Below are 19,735 nucleotides of genomic sequence, written 5' to 3' on the forward strand. Positions count from 1 at the left end.
TCTCTAGCCGATCTTCTCAAGTCTTCAGTTGCAACTTTCAACCATAGCCAAATTCAAAATGTTTTTCGGCGCGGCGTCCTTAAGCCGAGGGTTGCCCATCCGGTAAAAATTTCCGATCTGGTTTGTTTTTTTTTTACTTTAAAAATAAGTCCATTCCCAAAAAAAATGTGTTCTGAATTCTTGAACCTTTTTTCAATCTTTTTTTTTAGTTAGAATTAAATTTCGTAACTTCGTTTCCCGAGGGCGGACGAACTTCAAAGCGTTATTAAAGTGTTAACCTTAATTTCGTCTAATTTAGAATTTTAAATTTGCATCAAATGTATTAATTTTTATTTTGAGATTTGCGTTTTTAAATATTCAATTTTTATCAGTGATGGGCGACAATATCTACAAAATAAGTTGACGATGAATGTGTCAGTGCTGCGCAGCGACGTTGAATATGTCACATTTACCAACACATAATTTAAACAAATTTGTCATAAAAGAAAAATGTTGCTTTCCTTAAAATAGTTTTTATTAAAATTGTAAATATTTTCAATTTTATTGCGTTCAAAATATTATGTAGTAAAAATTAAAATGTAAATTAATTAATGGGCCTTAAGTAAGCAGATGACAGAAGTTTGGTACTGCCGTCTCAGAGCTTTTGTAGTGTGGTAAAGCTTTTTACACAAGGTAGTTTTAAACGCGCCGCTGAAGTGAAAGCACGTAGCCAGAAACGGAACGGGGCAGACAGACTGATTGGACACGGGATTGATAAACAGTGATTGACTGCATTCATAACTAGCCGCATTCCTTTCTCTCTTGGGAGCGTGAATTAAAATTGAGTGTAATAGCGCATAAACAACAACAACAAGAATCATGAGCAAGCAACTGGCGCGTCGTGTGGGCCAAGTCAACAAATTCCTGACCGTTGCGTCGGCGAATGCTGCGGCCACTCACAACAATTACTTCACCTACGTCAAGGAGCTGTCGCATCCAATTGACCGCGAGCCTTCAATCGTGTCCGCTGAGGAAGCCGTCAGCTGCATTAAATCTGGTAAGCATCTTTGCCAATCAAAAACCAATCTATTGTGAACTGTAACTTGAAATTGCAGCTGTGACTGAGACTGTGGTCAAAATATTATATTTTCATGAATTCGGTTGATTTCGGTTGTGTCGCAAAATTTGGTGTTATGTAATGTTTGCACTATACTACTGTTGTTTGATCCCCTGCCCAGTCCTACGTCGCAGAAAAAAGCAGAATGAAATTGCGACTAGGTTAAGGTTATGACGTGCTTAGCAAGGGAGAGGAAACCGAAGGGAAGCGCCACACATACATACAAGTCATGCAAAGTTTAAGCAGATTTGTATGTGTGTGTATGTGTGTTTGCGCGTGTAATGACGCGAATATAATTCAAACTATTACACACACAAACACACATCAAGTGGGGCAATTACAGGGTGCTCTATAAATGCCGGCAGTATAAATCAATTGAGCGTGATTACTCCCAGAAATTGATTATCAATCAGCTTATCAGTTATTTACACGTAGACAACATGCATTTGCACAGTATGACAAGTAATTGTTTTGACAAACAACAAAATTCGCAATGTCAATTTATATTTTGTCAAAAGACTTTATATTTATTTATTTATATATTTATCATTGTTTTTTTAATGACACTGCAATTACTTGACGAACTGTAGTAAGATTGCTCTGACGTGAAAGCAAAAAAATAAAGGACACCTTATATGTTTATGTAAATTCTAATCTTTAACTGTCAAACAAGTGTAGGTTAATAAGCAATTTTCAAGTTGCAATTGTTTTTTTATAGTATTAATGCAGCTGGATTTACAAGTATTTGTTGTATTTATTTCAAAATGTAATTCATATGGAAAAACACGCACATTGTTTTGTTCAATAATAAACATGTGCATGTGTATGTGTAGCGTATGTATACATATTATAATACTGTACTTTGCACTCTGCGCCACAGTGAGAAGCTTAGCTTAGTGGCACGGCATACGCTCACACACACATACACAGGCAAACAAACTACTACACAGACGCGTCAGAAAAAACATGTCTGGCAATAGAACAAGCCCGCCGACGACAGCTGTGCTGATAAGACATACTAATGTATATTATCTACATAATATAACAACAGTAGAATAAAAATGTTATTGTACATTATGTATAGTATATGCTTGTATGCTGTTTTTCCTTATGCAATAATATTTTGAGGTGTGCGACTGTACAGTGGTATTAGCTTTTATTTGTTGAAAGCACAAACCATTCTGATAACATTTGACAACAAAACATGCTAAATTGTTGGTGCTAATGCAGCATTGATTTAATTAATTTCAATTGGTAAGTTGCGCAAGAGTCCCCAAAAAAATATGATGCTCGACTAATCAAACTAGTTGATGGACCCCGCCCACAAAACATACAGACATACAAATCAGTCGCACTTTGAGAGCTTCATCGTGATGATGTCGAATAGCAAAATAACAGAAAACAAAAGAAAAGTAGATAGAAGTTGAGAAGATTCAACCCCATCTAATTTTAGCCAAATTCTCAAACACGCGCCGATATAAAGCATCTACGTCATTTTATTTGCACAGTATTTATTATAATCTTGCAGAGGGTATTAAAACTTAATCACGAAATGTAGGACATCTCAAATAATCTCACAAATGTACTTAGTATCGTCTGGTAAAAAAAAACAGAATGTGAATAAAATGAAAATATTTTTAATTTTACTAAATAGAATAAAATTTTCTTCGTTAGTGAACTTTATTATTATTTGCGATATACCTATAATCTAGTTCTACCACTGAGTTCATTTACATTGTTCTGCTTTTCTTTGTTGTGAATTATAAAGGCATCTTATGTAGATAATGAAATATGGTGTATAATAACTAAAAACAAAGTGTGTAAGCTTTGGAGTTGAATGGGGGTATTAATGCTTCGACAATTTGCAAAGTTACAGCATTGGCATAAATTCAATGTATTTTTCTATAGATCCTGACCAAATTTACTTTTAACCAGATTATACCAAAAATGAAGCTATCAGTCAAAATGAAATACAAGGGTATCAAATCTTCAGCGTAACATTTCGCTTCTATGTATATTTTTATTGTTATAATTATTATATGGCACCTTTTGGCAGATAACATTCTTTTGCATTCACACATTCATCTTTACACACACACACAATTACATATGTTAATAATCTAAGTTAAGTCATAAACATAATGTTGTTAATACTTTGATGATGAATGACACTAATTACATTGATGAGTTATGACATTTTGATTATCTTATCATGATCATTTAGTTAGAGCATTTAGTTGCATACTAATACGTGTATATGTCACACTCACTTTGGATACATATATCAAATATATATGCAACTGGCAATGAGATTTAGGAATATTGACGCCACCGCATCGGCAAGCTGCAATAAAAATAGATATTGACCTATCTATACATAACGATAAATATATATTTTTCGCGTCAGTTCACAGTGGAGTCGCAGCCTATAGGGAAATGTAAAATGGGTATAGATATTATATTTGACTTGATTATAATTTGTTACAAAGCGAAAAGTCAACTAACACCACTGTGCGTCGTCAAGTAGCCATAACAAGTACAGTTTAAAAGACATTCTTTACTTATTAGCATAATGAATTAATCATTAGTTTAAGTTAACATACTCGTAATTAACATTTGAAAACAATCGCTTACATGATAGATAATCTTAGTATGTGTGGACATGCTTAGTTTATACTAATTTAATCGTCTGTGTGTACTTACTGTATAGCATTAGTCCCCCTATTCATTTGGCATGCAATTTCTTGGCATTGCCATGATAATTTTAACACTATATTTCTAAAAATATAGCACGTGCACTATTGTAGGATGATTGAGCGTATATAAGTATCTTTAGGCATAATGCAGGCGGGTTGATGTGCTTTAAGAACTCCGTTCGGATCGGTGTTGTATATTTGAAACTGATATAAAATTATGGCACTTAGCGGAGACAAGAACCATTATCAATCATTGTTCTCAACTAGAGACTAAAGAAGAAGTCAGCCGACATAATTATAATTATCAGTTTATATCATATCATATTTTTCAATATTTCAGGCGACACCGTTTTTGCACAGGGTGCTGCCGGCACTCCGAATGTGCTCCTGAATGCGATGACTATGCACGGCAAGTGCAATAAGCTGCAGAATATAACTGTCTGTCATATGCATACCGAAGGACCTGCCGAATATTGCAAGCCGGAGTACAAGGATATTTTCCGCTCCAACTCCTTCTTTATGGGCGGCAATGTTCGCAAAGCTGTCGCCGAGGGACGTGGCGACAATGTACCCATATTTTTGCATGAAATTCCTCAGCTCTTTTACAAAAAGATAGTCAAGCCCGATGTGACCTTGATTCATGTGTCGCCACCAGATCGTCACGGATACTGCTCGCTCGGAACCAGCGTCGATTGTGTCCGTGCTGGACTGCTTAACTCCAAGAAGATCGTTGGTATGTTTATCGCCATTGAGATTAGAATCTGTACTTCAATATGCTAACTCAATTCCTATCTGTATAGCTCAAATCAATCCTCATATGCCGCGTACTTTTGGGGACTCCATCATTCACAAATCGCACTTTGATTTTGCCGTTGAGGTTAACGAAAAATTGCCCCAACATGGAACTGGTGAAATATCCGCGGTCGAGAAGAAGATTGGCCAACTGATTGCCGAGAATTTGGTCAAAGATGGTGCCACACTGCAGATGGGCATTGGCAGCATTCCTGATGCTGTGCTAGCAGCTCTCCACAATCACAAGGATCTAGGCATTCACTCTGAGATGTTTGCCAACGGCGTTGTCGAATTAGTCAAGAAGGGCTGCGTTACAAACAGCAAAAAGTCGATGCACAGGGGACGCATTGTTGGATCTTTCCTTATTGGCGATCAAGCATTGTACGATTTTGTCAACGATAATCCCTTCATTGGTTAGTTGAACAACTAAACAAATTTAGCAATATCCAATTAAAATTTCTTTTCTTACAGAAATGTTGGCGATTGACTACGTCAACAACACCAGCGTGGTGAAGCAACAACCTCGCATGACGGCTATCAACAGCTGCATTGAGGTCGACTTGACCGGCCAGGTTTGCTCCGATTCGATTGGCACTCGCTTCTATTCCGGCTTTGGCGGTCAGGTCGACTTCATTCGTGGTGCAGCTGAGGGTCTCGATGGTTTGGGTGTGCCCATCATTGCCATGCCGTCGACAACAAATAAGGGAGAGAGCAAGATTGTGCCTATGCTTAAACCGGGTTAGCTAAAGATTAATACTTTCGTTCTACTTCATGTGTAAGGTTCTAATGATTTAATCTTTTATAGGTGCTGGTGTCGTCACCTCACGTGCCCATGTCCACTATGTTGTCACCGAACATGGCATTGCCTCTCTGTTCGGCAAGAATGTGCGACAGCGCATGTATGAGCTCATCCAAATTGCCGATCCCAAACACCGTGAAGCACTAGAGAAGTCCGCCTGTGAGAGATTAGGAGTTATGCCATCGCCTAATTAAATGTCCCCACCCGTAATCTGACAATAACTTGATTCGCGCTCAGACGTTAACAAACTATAGAAAAGATACAATTTATATGTGCATAGCTGATATTATCATTTTGTAATGCATTCTTTGAAATTCCGGTAAATATTTAAATACACCTACAGCTGATAATTAAAAACCAAAATATAAGACGAAAAAAAAACAAAACATATTATTCTTGTATACCGATGACAATTTATTTTTTCATACCACAATTTTGTGAATTGGAAGTCTGGCGGGGTTCTAGTTGTAATTGAAGTTGTATCGCAAGTTGTTATATACAATTAATGAGCTTCAATTAGCTTTGACCTAGATGTTGCAAATATTCTTGCATATTGTGGAAATGCAACTAGTTTGATAGTTAACTTGGCTTATTGCTTAAGAGTTAAAAGTTAGTAGTACATCATCATTATTTATTATTGTTGAATTGCTGTTGAATCATTTTTTAAGGATCTGAGAAAAGGAACTAAAAGTACATTTTCAAGTTATACATCGTAAAATATGTAATTATATATTGTGTATATAGGGCCTAAAACACTTTTTTTTTAAATCTACAGATATAGCTTAGAAACTTTTCGATGTTTTACTTCTTCTTCTGGTTCTTGGCATTTTTGCCATCGGCATTCTGTTCAATCTTTCGCTTCTTTGGATGCTCAATCTCAACATCCTCGGCCTCGTCTTCATCATCCTCCTCCTCCATGTCGACCACCTCAACATCATCCTTAATGGTTAGCCCGTGAATGTAGACCGGTCCGCTGCCCTTAATCAGCTTGAATGTTACCTTCGTCTCATAGAACTCCACATCGGGATTTACAGCCCGCGTCTCACCAGCCTTCAGCACGGCAATCGGAATCTGTACAGTGTCCTTTTGTGAGGTCACCTGCGAAGAAGAGAAAATACAAGATGTATACATTATAGTATTGTTTATAGTTGATATCATTTGCCATTACTAACTAAATGCGAATAAAGTGTTTTAAAAAACGAAATCGCAATAAATATAATTACTTTACTCAAAAATACCCTTGATAAGAATATTAGCAAATTTTCAGCGCGTTAATGAATAGTTCAATAGATAAGCAATATATGAGTACAAAAAAAATCCTACTTTTTGTTTTGTTCTAGATTTTAATTTAGGTGTGATAAGAGGATTTAATAACTTGAATGAACTTGTATCTTCACAAAACTGTTTTAAATTCCTGATTCTTAAATGGTTTAGTGGCATTTAATCTAAATCGAATCAGATCTCAATTTGGAGTTTGGAATGTCCGACTATTATAAAACAGATACACATGCACGATTAATCAGAGTAAATACATATTACTGTCGTATGTACCTCCCCCGCATCACAAGTGGAAGCAGAGCACTCAGCGAGCAGACGACAACGGTAAACTCAAACTAATAACGGCGCTAACGAATTCTTCCCGGGCCATTCATCGGTCTGCTGTCGCAGAGGCAACGTCAACCGGCTTATTAAGTCCTACGCTTGCGGAAGTGTTACGTTTTACATTCAGTTTTTTAATTTGCAGAGTGCCACGTGCTACATTCAACAAGTTAACACTAACTCTAATATAGCAAAAAGATAAAAATATAACAATACAAGTGTCAATTAGTGTTCAAGTTTTTTTCATTCATCTAAAGTACTTACAAAGAAATATTCGCAAATATGTGCGACTATGATGGTGCGTTTCAAGTATTTAATACTAGTTTGATAAACGTCGAGTGCAGTGTAAATAGAAATTTACTCGAAAAAGTCCCACCTAGCTTAAAACCTAGACAACTTTCTAAAATAAAACTAAAAACCCGGAACAGGAGGAATGGCACATGCTTTAAGTTATTAAAGTGAATATTTGTATTAACTTGCCAGATGGAAATATTTTATTCCGAAACTGTTCATTAAGTTATGGTATAACATTAAGGATATGAAACATTAAGGATATCATATGCTAAAACAATAAAAACTCTTTAATATCAATAAAAATTTTCAGTCATTTTGTTTATTCTAAAACTGTCCGCAATTTCTAGTGCCTTAATCCAGAATCGTATCTTAATATACAATGTAATTTTGAGTGCTCCGCATTCGTCGTTTAAAAAAACACAAGTTGTTAATTTTCAATGGAATTTACACAATGATCATCTCCCACTTATAGATAACGGCAGACTAAATAAAAAACGAAAGTTGTATTAAATTTAACATACACAAATAAAATGAAATCTAAAAACAAGAAGTCTTTAGGAATCTCGAGAAATACCTGCCCAGATTCTATGGAAATTTACAGAAATCCTGTTGAAATAAATCAAAGTATTTGAGATAATATTGAGGTCTATCTACGACTAGAGATCTTTGATTCATTGTACACACATCACGAGACTTTCAAAGCAATTTGTTGGACCACTTGAGATAATACCTGGTGACTAAAGTGTAAAGCAGTAAATAAAGTACATATGTTTTAATATGTATATAAATATTATTTTCAACTAGATAAGATTCCAATCTTAAAACTGTTTTGCCGCTTTCAATCAGTGTCAAGTATTTTTCCGTTTTTGTCTGATACCTTTAGATGAACTTTATCATGAACGACTGCCGAATGTCTGTGGCGCCATGGGCACCAAGGCCCGAAAATGTTGCAGCACTGATACCGTCAAGCGATTGTTGCCCATTTGCAAATGGTTACCCAAGTACCAGGCCAGGTATCTAATTGGCGATATGGTGGCGGGCTTAACTGTCGGTCTCACAGCTGTGGCACAGGGTATCGCCTATGGTGCCGTTGCCGGTCTGCCGCCAGTTTATGGTCTCTACTCATCGTTCATGGGTAGCTTTATGTACATATTATTTGGCACCTGCAAGGATATCACAGTGGGTGAGTAGCCTATTTGAACGAAAGCAGAAGTGGAGCTCTTAAGCATCTGGTGAACTTTTACAGGACCCACAGCTATTATTTCAATGATGGTGAATCCACATATCGACGGAAATCCGGACCTTGCAGTACTCCTGTGCTTTTTATCTGGTTGCCTTATATTGCTGCTGGGATTAATGAATCTGGGCGTGCTGATGCGCTTCATTTCGATGCCGGTGACGACAGGTTTCACATTGGCAGCTGCTATGACTGTGGGCAGTGGTCAGATTAACAATCTTTTTGGCATCGCGAGCAACTCGAATGAATTTCTCAAGTCCTGGATAAACTTTTTTGGTCACATTGAAGAGACACGTCGTAATGATGCAATTCTCGGTTGTTGCACTCTCATTCTGCTGCTGTTAATGCGGGTAAGTGAGGATGCAGTGCATCAATTGTAAGACAATCTCTTTCAATTATCCACTGAGGTTCAAAGAATGTAATATTGAAATTGTGTATTATTATAAATATTAGTTTTATTTAGATAATAACTAAAATTCTTTAATGTCAACAGAAACTAAAGGATCTCAACTGTGGCTTCCGCCAACTGAACAGATATCTGTCACTGTGCCGTAATGTCTTGGCCGTATTCTTGGGCATATTATTGTGCTATCTACTTAGCCGCGACTCCGAAGAAATGCCCTTCCGGGTCAGTGGTGAAATCACAGCTGGTCTACCGCCCTTTCGTCCACCGCCTTTCCACACTGAGAATGAGGATGGAGAGTCTGTGGACTTTAGCGGCATGGTCACGAAATTGGGAGGATCTATCGCGTCTATAGCTTTTCTCAGCATATTGGAGAGCGTAGCCATTGGAAAAGCATTCTGTGCGTCAACAATCGCTGTGTGGCTTAACAATGTTTTATAACTTTAAGTACATGCTTATTTTACAGCCAAGGGACAGATTGTGGATGCCTCACAGGAGATGGTGGCACTCGGATTTTGCAATGTGTTTAGCAGCTTTTTCTCGTCAATGCCAATTACCGGATCCTTTGGACGATCGGCCGTTAACAATGCCAGCGGAGTTCAGACGCCACTTGGCGGTGCCATCACCGGCATCCTGATCCTGATGACCCTAGCCTTCCTTACTCCTACGTTCGCTTACATACCCAAGGCGACACTGGCTGCGATCATCATATCAGCTATGTTATTCATGGTGGAGTATGACAAGATAGCCGAAATCTGGCGTGCCAAGAGTAAGTTCAACTATTATATCCACTAATACGCATTTGGTAAGGAGACTTTTCTGTTCCCTAGAACGCGACATGCTGCCATTTCTGGCCACGGTGCTGAGTTGTCTTTTCTGGTCATTGGAGTATGGAATGCTAGTGGGTGTCGTGGCCAATGCGCTCTTTATACTGAAAAAGAGCATGACGCCACAGTTCCAGCTCGAAACACAAAAGGTGAGCTAAAATCAGGATGAAACTACCTTGGAGAGGGTTTTATACTAAACTCGGTACAGCTCTGCAGTTTTCTGAGATACTTTAACCAATCTCACAGACTGTCTTCTTCTTGTATTCAATTAAGTTTGTTTATCATATTCAACAGCACAATGGCATCGAGCTGTGTCTTGCCGAGCTGAAGGGCAGTGTGGATTACACAGGAGCCGAATATTTGAAAACAACAATTGTTACTCACGTGACGGAGCACATGAGTAGCATTACTCTGGTGGTCATTAAAGGCGCCGAGATTAATTCAATTGATGCGACAGTGGCAGATGTAAGTAATCAGACACCTACCCACAATCTATCAACAAGACATATATAACATTATCTTCTTGTACCGATGCAGACCATTGTTTCATTACGAGAAGATCTTAAACTTCTGCATTGCGATCTCATTTGCTGGAACTGGAATGTGGCAGCAGCAGGCGTTGTATGCCGCATGCAAAAGAAGGCGCGCAGCATGTTCAAGTTTACAAAAAGCTTTACGGAATTAATCGAAACGATAGCACCACATGTCGGCAATGGAAGGGAGATCGGGTGTGGGAGCGGGATCGGGAGTGCGAGCGGAAGCGGAAGCAGACGCGTTTCTCATACTGCATGCGACTTAAGTCAGCAATAAAGTATTGCTTAAAGAAGTGTGCTTTGGGCGAGAGTGCTCGAATTGAAGAAACCCTGTACGACTTCTTGACTACCATTTATTTATCCTTTGTACAAATGTATAAACTCTTTTAAATGTAATTTATAATTACAAATACATTCAAAAATGTATATTTTAGTAAAGTAATTGTTTTAACAAAAAAAAAATCACTTTTCTTTTAATTTTACAAACATGAACGCTACAGTCGACTGTTTCGACGGACATAAAGTAAAGTAAAATTTAAACAAAATATATTTACAAAAACTTTTTTAAAAAAATATTTTACAAAAATAAAAACGAAACACAATTTTCGTATTAATTTTATGTTTAGAATTTTTTTAACAGGGACAGAAAGAAAAAAATGACAATTTTGGAATATAAGGTCCTTTTGCCTGCTACAAACATTGTCACATGGTCCATGGAACTCCTTGCGAATGGGCTTAATAGTTTAGCCCAATGATTTTAAAATTGTATACATATATTTTAGCTTGTTCTAATATTCATAAGCAACTGTATAAAAAAAAGTCCTAACCCTTCAACTATATTATAAACTTAATTTTAAAAAAATTTATATTTTATTAAGTAAAATTTTTGAATTTTTATTTTGTTTAAAAAAGTTGCTTGATTTACTGGAACCCATTAGGTGGGAGTACATATAATAAGGAAAATGCTAACTTGCAGAGTATACAAGTAAGCTTGTCACATTTAAAGCACATTGCTGGCCATTTGTGACGTCATAAATGTGCGTACAGAAACACCAGCAAAGCTATCAGACAAAGGGCGCGCACTGCAGATACAGACAAAATTACCCTAACCCACAATGAATGTTGCGCGTGCTTGCAGAAAATACAAACCGGTCCATGCCCTGGCAACAATAAGAAGACGCGGACACACACACACACATGTGTACTCACCTCGACTACATTGAACTCATTATCCTTTGCCTCGGCGCCCAGCAATATTTGCTTGATTACAAGCTTCTGGCCGCGTGAGTAGTCCTCATCGACAACATCCCAGGTTTCGCTGTTGTCTTCTGCGGTCAGGGTGACGCCTGTAAATTATATGAATTACTTGTGGATTAACAAAAAATTCACACATCTGTGCACATTACATATACAAAAAATGTATTCTTCTATGTATGCGTGTACGTATGTATACACATGTACACTGTCGCACAATTGCAACCTTGAATAAAAATGCCGGCAGCCGGCAACGTAGCCAGCAAATTACAAATATATCTACTTGTATCTAATTGTAATGTCTCAATTTACAATTGGCGGCATGTTGACGATGGGTACTTACCATAGAACGATTCTTCTGCCATTATAATTATTTGTTTTACGTAGAAACTTTAAAAATCAAGCGCCGAGCACGTGTTGAGCAAAATCTTTTGCAAAATGGTAGCTACAAAAAAGAGTTGTATCGAATCGTTCGGATTAAGTTCTATTGAACTAATTACTAAAGCGAACGAACGAACTAAATCCGTGATTGAATGTCATTTAGTTCAAAGAAAGTTCGTTCAGTGAACGAAAAGTGCCGATCTGGTTTAATTTTTTTACTTCAAAAAAGTACATTTCCGAAAAAAATGTGTTCTGAATTTTTGTACCTTTTTAAAATTTTTTTTTTTAGCTAGAATTTTTTAAATTTTTGTTTGAATTTTGGCGAACTTCAAACCTTCATTAAAATGTTTTTCTTTATTTTGTTTAATTTTGAATTTAAAATTTACATAAAATTTATTAATTTTATATTATTTGCGTTATTAAATTTTCAATTGTTATCAGAGATGGGCGACAATATCGGCAAAATAAGTTGACCATCGAAAATATTGATCTATTTGTTTCATTTTAATCGCATCATCGGTTACAAAAGTATCGGAATTATCGATGATTTCTAGGCATCATTTCTGCCGCATTCGTTCGTCTCTTCTGCTATCGGCATTGTACGGGGCACGTGTGAAAAACGTACAAGTTTTCGTTAACTTCTAATTGACTGTACAAGAGTGTTTTTTGGAGCATATAAAATGGAGTCCGAATCGTTTTATGGTAAGCCATTGTTGCAATGTTAAATCTTGAGTCGACAGTGCTTACTGCAAGTGTCCGATTTACTACGACATCGCCGGCAAAACTGTGGTACCAACGACAATCTTAACCATTTATCTCCTTCCAGGTGTGACCCTCAGCGAAAAAGAGCCTTTAGCACAGTTTGATGTGCCAGAAATACCTGAGGAGTATGTTGTGCACTCACACAAGTTGATCATCAAACAGATTTCCCTGGGACCAGATGCGAAAACGGGCGAATACAATGTTGTGCAGGTATGTAAATATGTATATCATAGAACATGACATATGTACATGAGTAGTTAGTTTTTTAATTCGAAAAACAGCGACGAATAGTGTTCTGGTTGTTGCTACTGCTGATTGGGTTAGCGGGCCAAAAGATAGAGGGGACATCTAATTAGTAGGCTTAACAAATTTCTTGTATTTGCAGGCAGAAACAAATGTGAACGAAGAAGGCGCGAAGAAGACAGTCAAAATTCCTATTGCCGTTTTAAAAGTCGGCGAAACTCGCACTTTGCATCCAAATGTGGAATTTCCCAATGGCTCAGTCACATTTAAGCTTGTCCAAGGCACGGGGCCGGTCTATGTGTACGGCAAGGTAATTTCTCTTTCATTTATTATTGATACAATATAGTGACTATACTTTTCTTATTTATTTGCTTAGGCGGAGATGAACTTGGGTGAATACGATGATGCTCATATGTATGAGGAGTATTCGGACGAGGAAGACGAAAGTGAATTGGAGCTTGACGAGGAAGCTTCGCCACAGACAAATGGAAAGAGCAATAAAAAGAAGTAATTAACAAATACAATAATACACCCAGTAAACTAAGTAACAAAGCGGAATAAAAAATCAATCATAAATGTTTACAGTAGAACTCTGAAACAAAACATATTTTTGGTAAAGTATGAATAAACAAAAAGCAATTCAAAACAAATACAAATTGGTAAATTAATATATAGAATGTCTGCAAAAATGTTATGCAGATATAGGATCACTAAATATAACTAAACTTTTTCCATCTGACAATCATCGACTTCGATTAGTTATCTTCAAGTTGCCAATAGTTTTGTGTAATTGTCTATATTATTGGGAATTTTATTCATTATGTTATGTGGTTCAATTGTTATACTTAATATATAAAATAATTGTGGCAGTTTTGAGAAGAATGCTCACGGAAGATAAAACAATAGCCGCCACCGCGTTCTATGTTAATTACAAGCTCTCGCTACCGAGATCTTTTGTCGTGGAACGCTGCAATTTAGTTCAGTATTAGAATTTGTACAATAACAAATAGAAGCTGCCATACCGTATGTGTATTACACGACGCCTCTCGTCGCTGGGATGTATGAGATCCAATTTGTGACTCCATTCAATTTGTTTCATCTCGTGACGCAGCTTCTTGCGATCAAAATATGAGATGACGCAGCTGACAGGAATCCAAAAGACAGCGGTAACCATCACAACAGCCACTGTGAGACACAAACGCATTCAATTAATCCACTAGAAATAAAACAGTTTAGACCGACTACTTACTGACAATGTTGTCTTTGAGAAAGCGCAATGTCTTCGCCACATTGATCTCCTCAATAATGTCCCAGAAACGTTCGACAACGTCTTGTATGGTCTTCTCGCAAACTCCCTTGTTACAGAAGCCTGTTATGCAGGGTGTGCCGTCGGGCAGTACATCTGGCGGCTCCACTGGGAAACAAGTCTCATTGATGCTCATCCGACAACAGCGTTTGCAGGCATCCACAATGATATCGCACATGCAACTCTGCAATCCCTGCGTCTCACAGTACGGCACGCACTTGCCATTCCGGCACTGGCCTCGTTCCTGGCAAATAGTACCATCTGCCATGGCCGGTGATTTCGGGCACTCGGCGTGGGAGCCTGTGCAGCGTGCCTCCTGCTCACAGGTTGCGTACTGTGCTTCGCGGCATTTCATTGCCGCTGGCATGAACTGACAGTTTTGGCAGCACGGTGAATTCTTGTCGCTGCACATGGCGCCCTGATTGCGGCGCAACTTGCAGTTCTTGTCACAGCAAGAGTCATTGTCCTCGGTGCCCAGCAGTCCAGCATCGCATTGCTCGTCTCCTTCAACACGCAGGTTTCCACAAAACGATTCCTCTGGCTCTGAGAAGCAACGACCAGACTTGGCCTGCAGCACTTTGCGTATGGAGCGCAGCGAACATGGTGAGAATTTCTAGTGAAATAAGTAAAACAGTCAATAGATTCAAATGGCAAGATGATCAGCAGTCTATTACCTTGTTATTGACATCATAGCCGCTAACGGAGTATGTGTACATGAGAAAGCTGCCACCTTGCGAGGCACTGGGTGAGCATTCAGGTATGTCGGGATCATGTTCAGATCCCCAGTTATGTCCAAATTCATGAGCAGTTACCAGGTCAGCCTCGCGTGTGATCACGCGCTGACCATAATGATTACGTGAGCTGCTTAGGCCCGAGTTTAAATAAAGCGTATAGCCGTTCTTGAAGTATTCTAAGTTGTACAAGTAAATTAAAAAGCAATATTAGATCTTTCAGATAATATAAATGGATTGCCATTTTTATAAAAACTCAATAGAAGAAATAAAACGACGACTGCTACAAAAACAAAGCTAAGGAAACATAAAGGTAAGCCAAAATGATGATGATAAATATGTTTGTTTAGATCTGAGGATTAGCAACCTGGTGTGCAAATGCCACCCACAGAATTGCGGCGTGGGGAGCCAACGTAAGCCAAGCCTAAAATGCCACCTTCGAATTTGAGATCGGTAAAAAGATGAGCTAAGCAAAAGTCTTTATGGCTGTATTCCCGGGAAAAGACCTACATTAATCATGAAAAGTGGCGAGAGATGAGACAGTTAGCAGTTTTTTTTTAGGAGTACAACAATTGAAGTTTACAAGATTTACATTACAGATAATATCCAGTCAAGCCAGCAACGACTTACCTCAAGCAAATTGCGTACATCCCATTTTTCCCGAATCATATTATAATGAGCTTCGCCGCCACGCAGACGTGTTGGCTCCGAATGTACAACAATCTTTTTGATAACAAAGCCCATGCCTTTGAATCCCTCCTGATCGGAACGATCCTGCCATACCGTATCGTTATAGATTTTATGTACGCGATCAATAAGGCTTATCTGGAGAAATAAAGATATATGTATCGATATTGATAAACATGTAGTATTTTCAACTACTTACTAGGTAATTGATAGTTGTCTTGGTATTGCCACCGCCCATTTCCTGAAAGAAACGATAGTCGGCGACCAGCAGGAGTGGACATCGCGTTTTAGTGGGCGTATATTCATATTGATCCGCCTGTCGCTTCTCGCGTGTTAAATGGTCAATGTCATTGCTTTCCAACTCGCGGCCTTCTTTAATATATCCGCAGGTTTTGGGTACGTCACCTTGTTCGTTATGATTGAGTTTGACATCGGATGATTTGTAGGCCACCATTGTGTGTTTCTTGGCTGTGGGTAAATGGCGCCAGGAAGGCTCTATGTGGTAGGTTTCTTCGGGCAGTTCAATGGACATGGTCAAGGATCCATCCTCAATGTGTGCGCGCACCGACGATTCCAATTCGCCAAAAACGCGACCCGTATAAAAATTGTCATGATCTGTGTTAAGGAAAGAATTATGCCCTGATTTTAAATTTTCATAATCATTTCGACTTACCCAAGTGCACTACTGTCTCATTTCCATCCGCATCCACAGCATAAGCTCGAAACTTGCTGTGGAGCACATCGCGGTGTGGATGTAATATCAGACGAAAATTCTTGCCCAGAGTCTTAAACTCCAGCTCCTTTATGGTGTTGTATGGATTATTACTTTGTTTAGCACCCCTCTTGACAATCCTGTGTACAACATCATCTTTGTGGAAAACTTCGTAGTGGCGCAGTGTCCGTTTCAGTGCAACTGTTGGATAAAACTTAAGTTATTTACGTAAACTTTATGATAAATACACTAAATTTGATACTTGCCACAGTTTTCGACCAAAAGGCATGCAAATAGAACATAAATAATTATTAAGCCACAACAATTAATGCATTTTGTAAACATTTTTCGTCTCAATTGATCGAACAGTGTTGCCAAATTTCCGTGTGAGCACTGTTAGGGTTGCCTATCTTGTGTTGATTTTCAGTCTGTATCTGTTCGATATTTATTGCAACCGATAGAAATTATCGGTCATTTGGCGGTAATTTTTAAATTATTAAATGTCGTTTATCTCGAATTTGATATTTGAAATAACTCTTCTGTGATGAAACCATTTCATCCGACCTTGACTATCCAGAATGGCGTTTTAATTTGGCTGGCCTAGTCGCCAATGGACTACGGGGATCTGCTGAAGCTGGAACGGGCGCCAATTTAAAATCAACACCATAAAATTGACCAGTTAGAGACTTTCTTCTTGGATAAGGTTGACTGAAAAGGCATTAAATAAATTGTTTGTTAATCGAAGAGATAATAAACATACTTGCTGACGTTTGCTCCATATAAAGATACAGAAACATAGCTATCGGGAACATTGTCAAGGAATTTTCTATAGCGGCATCGCATGTACTTGTTGGTTCGACAAGATAGATATGGCTTCAAGTGATCCAAGTAATTGCTAAACATTGGCAACACTACCCAGTTATTGTCGGGAGTATTAAGAAAATCTTGGGGAGATTTCGATGCTTCGACATTTTCTTTTTTATCTCTTGGTTTAAATTCGGCAGCAAGTTTTTCAATATCAAATTTCACAGGTAAATTTGTAAATGTTTCGCAAATTGGATTTTTAATCATTTTTACCGAAATTTAGAAAATTAAAGGGGAAGACTTCGTTATTTATGATCCGGCCTGCTTAGGCTTGAAACAGTAAACACATATAATTTTGGATTCTACTAAACTTTATATTTGGCTTATTTAATCAAATCGATACACATACATACATATAGTGGCGAATCTATGTAAATTTACACATTTTAATAACTGGTTACAACAAAAGCTTTACAATTACTGGGGTATTATAAAACCATTTGATTTTAGAAAATTGAACAGGAGACTTAAGACTAAATTCTTGCTAAAAACTTTAGTTTATATTGATTACTTTGCAGTACATTTAATTAATCCAATTTCATTTCTGTAGCTCTGCCATATTTGCCTCGAATATGGCAGTATTTATTTTGTGCTTCAACGCGATTAGCACCTCCCGGTTATTGATGGCACGCATCTCATTGGCAACGTACTCACCGTACGTGGAGAACTCATCACGTAGATGAGTGGCGAGCGTCGGTGGAGGTATCGGTGAACTGGCTGGCTTGGGAGGTGACAGTGACGTATTGACTATGGCATTGACGCGAGGCAGACGCAAAGTGCCACCTGTTACGCCGGAACCGGCTGTCGTTGTCAGCACATTGCTGCCATTGCCGTTTTGTGCTGCTGCTGCCAGTGTGGATGTGGAGAGAATTGTGGTGCTGTGCGAAGTATTGGGATCAAAATATATTCGTTTAGCTGGTGGTGGATGGAGCTGATGCTGCGCGGATTGGTCCTCGAAATAGCCATTCTCTTGATTGGACGTATCACGCCTTTGTATCTTAATAATGCGCGTTGGAACCACATGCACAGAGGCGCCGTTGCCACTGCTGGCATTGCCGGACGATGACGCTGATTGGTAGTGAAGCTCGCCACTTTCGTTGGCCTGAAAACTGACTGCCTCTACAGTGTTTGAGGAGTGATGAAGTTCCATAATGGATTGTTGATGATGTGGTTGCTGTTGCTGCTGATGCTGCTGTTGATGCTGCTGCTGTTGATGGTGATGCGTATGGCTCTCTAGAGCCTCATTATCATCCTCGTTTATTTGAACATACGTGCCACTTATCTCTTTGCTCAGTTTGGGCTTTGTGTCAACATCATCCTCGACACCCGGCTCATCGTCATCCATGTCATCCACATCTTTGGTCGTCTCCTCAATAAGTTTCTCCAGCTCTTGAGCCCGGCTTGATACGTGCGACTTGCGCGGAGTTATTATGTATTCTTCGTTCATATTATTGTTTTCAGCCGATCCAGTCGAGACCTCTCCCAACACGTATTTCTGTGTTGTTGTGTTATCCTGCAATTGTAGCTCCGTTTTCAAACGGCTTTTGGTGGAGCGACACGCATAAGGTGAACTTAAAAAGACGAGATTCTTAAAACCAAACCACTTTGAATTATAGGGCTCCTTGCGTTTCATACGACTTATCTCTCGATGATACTGCGTTCGCAGTGTGTGAAACTTTTTCTCTAGTTCCGGTATTGCAATATTACCACCAAGCACCTCACTAACTTCATTTAAGAGTCGCTGTTTTACATCCTTCTTTCGATATTCGTCGCAAGTCATGTCCCACAGTCCACGTCGCTGTCGGTACTCGTTGATCAACAGCAGTGTCTTCTCTCTAGTCCACTCCATTTTTAGATACAGCTGTCTGGTGCTGGGGCTGGGGCTGCTGCCGGGCAACGGATAAAGATAAACGGGTAAACGGTGTCACAGTCACAGTCGCAGAACAATGAGCTCAACGAGGCGCTGACTATGTGAATGCTGTTTGTTAGTGTTGCAGTTAGTTGTCGATCGTCCGTTGTATTGTTGGCAGTGGCAGCAGAAGCAGCGGCTCCCTTTAATCGAGACACAAACTGAAATTAGCACAATTATACAAACATACATATGTTACATATGACATGCCCACATACATTGTCATTGCGCGCACACCAAAATACATGCACGTATTCTCGCTGCGGTTTTTAATAGCCAACAGCGATCCAAACATTTACCTGCACCAGCGACGCGACTCCCTCCCGCTCAGTAGCCTGGCTAGCAGCACCAACTAATTTATGTTACTCCAAAACAGTTGTAGCAGCAGCTGCTACATTATTGACGCCAATCGCACTTCGATAATGCTATCAATGGATAAGCCGGGCCGTTGGTTAAGGATAGAAGGTGTGTGATTTTCAGTTAAACGATTAATTTAATAATTAAAACTTAATTTTAATGTTTTTGTTTTCTTTTTTTAATACAGCAAAAAGTTGCGTTGTTTTCCTTCCCCCCACTCTTCTTCCATTAAAATGAGCTGCCAACTTGTTAA

The 19,735-nt window shown here is 38.7% G+C and overlaps 7 protein-coding genes across 10 annotated transcripts; 3 read left to right on the plus strand and 4 right to left on the minus strand.

The window, feature by feature from the left end:
* The first annotated feature begins 614 nt into the window (after nucleotides 1-614).
* LOC117792982 (4-hydroxybutyrate coenzyme A transferase) lies at nucleotides 615-5,751 on the plus strand. The gene is made up of 5 exons (XM_034633339.1): nucleotides 615-1,036; nucleotides 4,133-4,525; nucleotides 4,593-4,997; nucleotides 5,056-5,322; nucleotides 5,390-5,751. Exons 1-5 carry the CDS (start codon nucleotides 859-861, stop codon nucleotides 5,575-5,577), a joined length of 1,431 nt encoding a protein of 476 aa, XP_034489230.1. The 5' UTR covers nucleotides 615-858; the 3' UTR covers nucleotides 5,578-5,751.
* Nucleotides 5,752-5,773: 22 nt separating this feature from the next.
* Nucleotides 5,774-12,022, minus strand: LOC117792983 (nucleoplasmin-like protein). Its single transcript, XM_034633340.1, has 3 exons — nucleotides 11,874-12,022; nucleotides 11,486-11,622; nucleotides 5,774-6,481 (listed from the first exon to the last, which is right to left on the minus strand). Exons 1-3 carry the CDS (start codon nucleotides 11,893-11,895, stop codon nucleotides 6,185-6,187), a joined length of 456 nt encoding a protein of 151 aa, XP_034489231.1. The 5' UTR covers nucleotides 11,896-12,022; the 3' UTR covers nucleotides 5,774-6,184.
* On the plus strand, nucleotides 7,031-10,749 carry LOC117792981 (sodium-independent sulfate anion transporter). The gene is made up of 8 exons (XM_034633338.1): nucleotides 7,031-7,280; nucleotides 8,160-8,459; nucleotides 8,523-8,863; nucleotides 9,007-9,316; nucleotides 9,383-9,685; nucleotides 9,747-9,892; nucleotides 10,038-10,208; nucleotides 10,281-10,749. The coding sequence occupies exons 1-8, from the start codon at nucleotides 7,265-7,267 to the stop codon at nucleotides 10,551-10,553; spliced, it is 1,860 nt and encodes a 619-aa protein (XP_034489229.1). The 5' UTR covers nucleotides 7,031-7,264; the 3' UTR covers nucleotides 10,554-10,749.
* A 438-nt stretch (nucleotides 12,023-12,460) lies between the features above and the next one.
* Nucleotides 12,461-13,566, plus strand: LOC117789823 (nucleoplasmin-like protein). Its single transcript, XM_034628967.1, has 4 exons — nucleotides 12,461-12,613; nucleotides 12,738-12,883; nucleotides 13,059-13,226; nucleotides 13,293-13,566. Exons 1-4 carry the CDS (start codon nucleotides 12,592-12,594, stop codon nucleotides 13,425-13,427), a joined length of 471 nt encoding a protein of 156 aa, XP_034484858.1. The 5' UTR covers nucleotides 12,461-12,591; the 3' UTR covers nucleotides 13,428-13,566.
* Nucleotides 13,567-13,706: 140 nt separating this feature from the next.
* Nucleotides 13,707-16,852, minus strand: LOC117789820 (ADAM 17-like protease). 2 transcript variants are annotated; one of them, XM_034628962.1, is made up of 9 exons: nucleotides 16,619-16,837; nucleotides 16,314-16,553; nucleotides 15,840-16,255; nucleotides 15,584-15,778; nucleotides 15,321-15,459; nucleotides 14,897-15,132; nucleotides 14,166-14,835; nucleotides 13,939-14,101; nucleotides 13,707-13,883 (listed from the first exon to the last, which is right to left on the minus strand). In XM_034628962.1, exons 1-9 carry the CDS (start codon nucleotides 16,695-16,697, stop codon nucleotides 13,841-13,843), a joined length of 2,181 nt encoding a protein of 726 aa, XP_034484853.1. In that variant the 5' UTR covers nucleotides 16,698-16,837; the 3' UTR covers nucleotides 13,707-13,840. The 2 variants fall into 2 exon arrangements, with proteins under 2 accessions (XP_034484853.1, XP_034484854.1); XM_034628963.1 differs by lacking the exons at nucleotides 13,707-13,883; nucleotides 13,939-14,101; nucleotides 14,166-14,835; nucleotides 15,321-15,459 and having other exon boundaries at nucleotides 15,016-15,132; nucleotides 16,619-16,852.
* LOC117789824 lies at nucleotides 16,573-17,446 on the minus strand. Its single transcript, XM_034628968.1, has 2 exons — nucleotides 17,113-17,446; nucleotides 16,573-17,060 (listed from the first exon to the last, which is right to left on the minus strand). The coding sequence occupies exons 1-2, from the start codon at nucleotides 17,421-17,423 to the stop codon at nucleotides 16,922-16,924; spliced, it is 450 nt and encodes a 149-aa protein (XP_034484859.1). The 5' UTR covers nucleotides 17,424-17,446; the 3' UTR covers nucleotides 16,573-16,921.
* A 63-nt stretch (nucleotides 17,447-17,509) lies between these two features.
* Nucleotides 17,510-19,731, minus strand: LOC117789821 (box A-binding factor). Of its 3 annotated transcripts, none has more exons than XM_034628966.1 (2): nucleotides 19,425-19,731; nucleotides 17,510-19,268 (listed from the first exon to the last, which is right to left on the minus strand). In XM_034628966.1, the coding sequence occupies exon 2, from the start codon at nucleotides 19,063-19,065 to the stop codon at nucleotides 17,755-17,757; it is 1,311 nt and encodes a 436-aa protein (XP_034484857.1). In that variant the 5' UTR covers nucleotides 19,066-19,268; nucleotides 19,425-19,731; the 3' UTR covers nucleotides 17,510-17,754. The 3 variants fall into 3 exon arrangements, with proteins under 3 accessions (XP_034484857.1, XP_034484855.1, XP_034484856.1); XM_034628964.1 differs by having other exon boundaries at nucleotides 17,510-19,286; XM_034628965.1 differs by lacking the exon at nucleotides 19,425-19,731 and adding an exon at nucleotides 19,344-19,410 and having other exon boundaries at nucleotides 17,510-19,286.
* Between the last annotated feature and the right edge of the window lie 4 nt (nucleotides 19,732-19,735).

Source organism: Drosophila innubila (genome assembly GCF_004354385.1).
Source record: "Drosophila innubila isolate TH190305 chromosome 3R unlocalized genomic scaffold, UK_Dinn_1.0 2_E_3R, whole genome shotgun sequence".
In the NCBI taxonomy this organism is placed as follows: Eukaryota; Metazoa; Arthropoda; class Insecta; order Diptera; family Drosophilidae; genus Drosophila; species Drosophila innubila.

Excerpts from the sequence above, each read along its gene's own strand:
- LOC117792982 (XM_034633339.1), top strand. The coding sequence starts at position 859 with ATGAGCAAGCAACTGGCGCGTCGTGTGGGCCAAGTCAACAAATTCCTG. Across the intron at positions 4,526-4,592 it reads TAACTCCAAGAAGATCGTTG|CTCAAATCAATCCTCATATG; the intron begins GTATGTTTATCG and ends CTATCTGTATAG. Across the intron at positions 4,998-5,055 it reads CAACGATAATCCCTTCATTG|AAATGTTGGCGATTGACTAC; the intron begins GTTAGTTGAACA and ends CTTTTCTTACAG.
- LOC117792981 (XM_034633338.1), top strand. Across the intron at positions 8,460-8,522 it reads CTGCAAGGATATCACAGTGG|GACCCACAGCTATTATTTCA; the intron begins GTGAGTAGCCTA and ends GAACTTTTACAG. Across the intron at positions 9,317-9,382 it reads AGCCATTGGAAAAGCATTCT|CCAAGGGACAGATTGTGGAT; the intron begins GTGCGTCAACAA and ends CTTATTTTACAG.
- LOC117792983 (XM_034633340.1), bottom strand. The coding sequence starts at position 11,895 with ATGGCAGAAGAATCGTTCTATG. Across the intron at positions 11,623-11,873 it reads GGCAGAAGAATCGTTCTATG|GCGTCACCCTGACCGCAGAA; the intron begins GTAAGTACCCAT and ends TATAATTTACAG. Across the intron at positions 6,482-11,485 it reads ATGAGTTCAATGTAGTCGAG|GTGACCTCACAAAAGGACAC; the intron begins GTGAGTACACAT and ends TCTTCTTCGCAG.
- LOC117789823 (XM_034628967.1), top strand. The coding sequence starts at position 12,592 with ATGGAGTCCGAATCGTTTTATG. Across the intron at positions 12,884-13,058 it reads GCGAATACAATGTTGTGCAG|GCAGAAACAAATGTGAACGA; the intron begins GTATGTAAATAT and ends TTGTATTTGCAG. Across the intron at positions 13,227-13,292 it reads CGGTCTATGTGTACGGCAAG|GCGGAGATGAACTTGGGTGA; the intron begins GTAATTTCTCTT and ends TTATTTGCTTAG.
- LOC117789820 (XM_034628962.1), bottom strand. The coding sequence starts at position 16,697 with ATGTTTACAAAATGCATTAATTGTTGTGGCTTAATAATTATTTATGTT. Across the intron at positions 15,133-15,320 it reads GGGTGGCATTTGCACACCAG|AATACTTCAAGAACGGCTAT; the intron begins GTTGCTAATCCT and ends TGTACAACTTAG. Across the intron at positions 13,884-13,938 it reads CGTCGTGTAATACACATACG|CGTTCCACGACAAAAGATCT; the intron begins GTATGGCAGCTT and ends ACTAAATTGCAG.
- LOC117789824 (XM_034628968.1), bottom strand. The coding sequence starts at position 17,423 with ATGATTAAAAATCCAATTTGCGAAACATTTACAAATTTACCTGTGAAA. Across the intron at positions 17,061-17,112 it reads TATGGAGCAAACGTCAGCAA|TCAACCTTATCCAAGAAGAA; the intron begins GTATGTTTATTA and ends ATGCCTTTTCAG.
- LOC117789821 (XM_034628966.1), bottom strand. The coding sequence starts at position 19,065 with ATGGAGTGGACTAGAGAGAAGACACTGCTGTTGATCAACGAGTACCGA.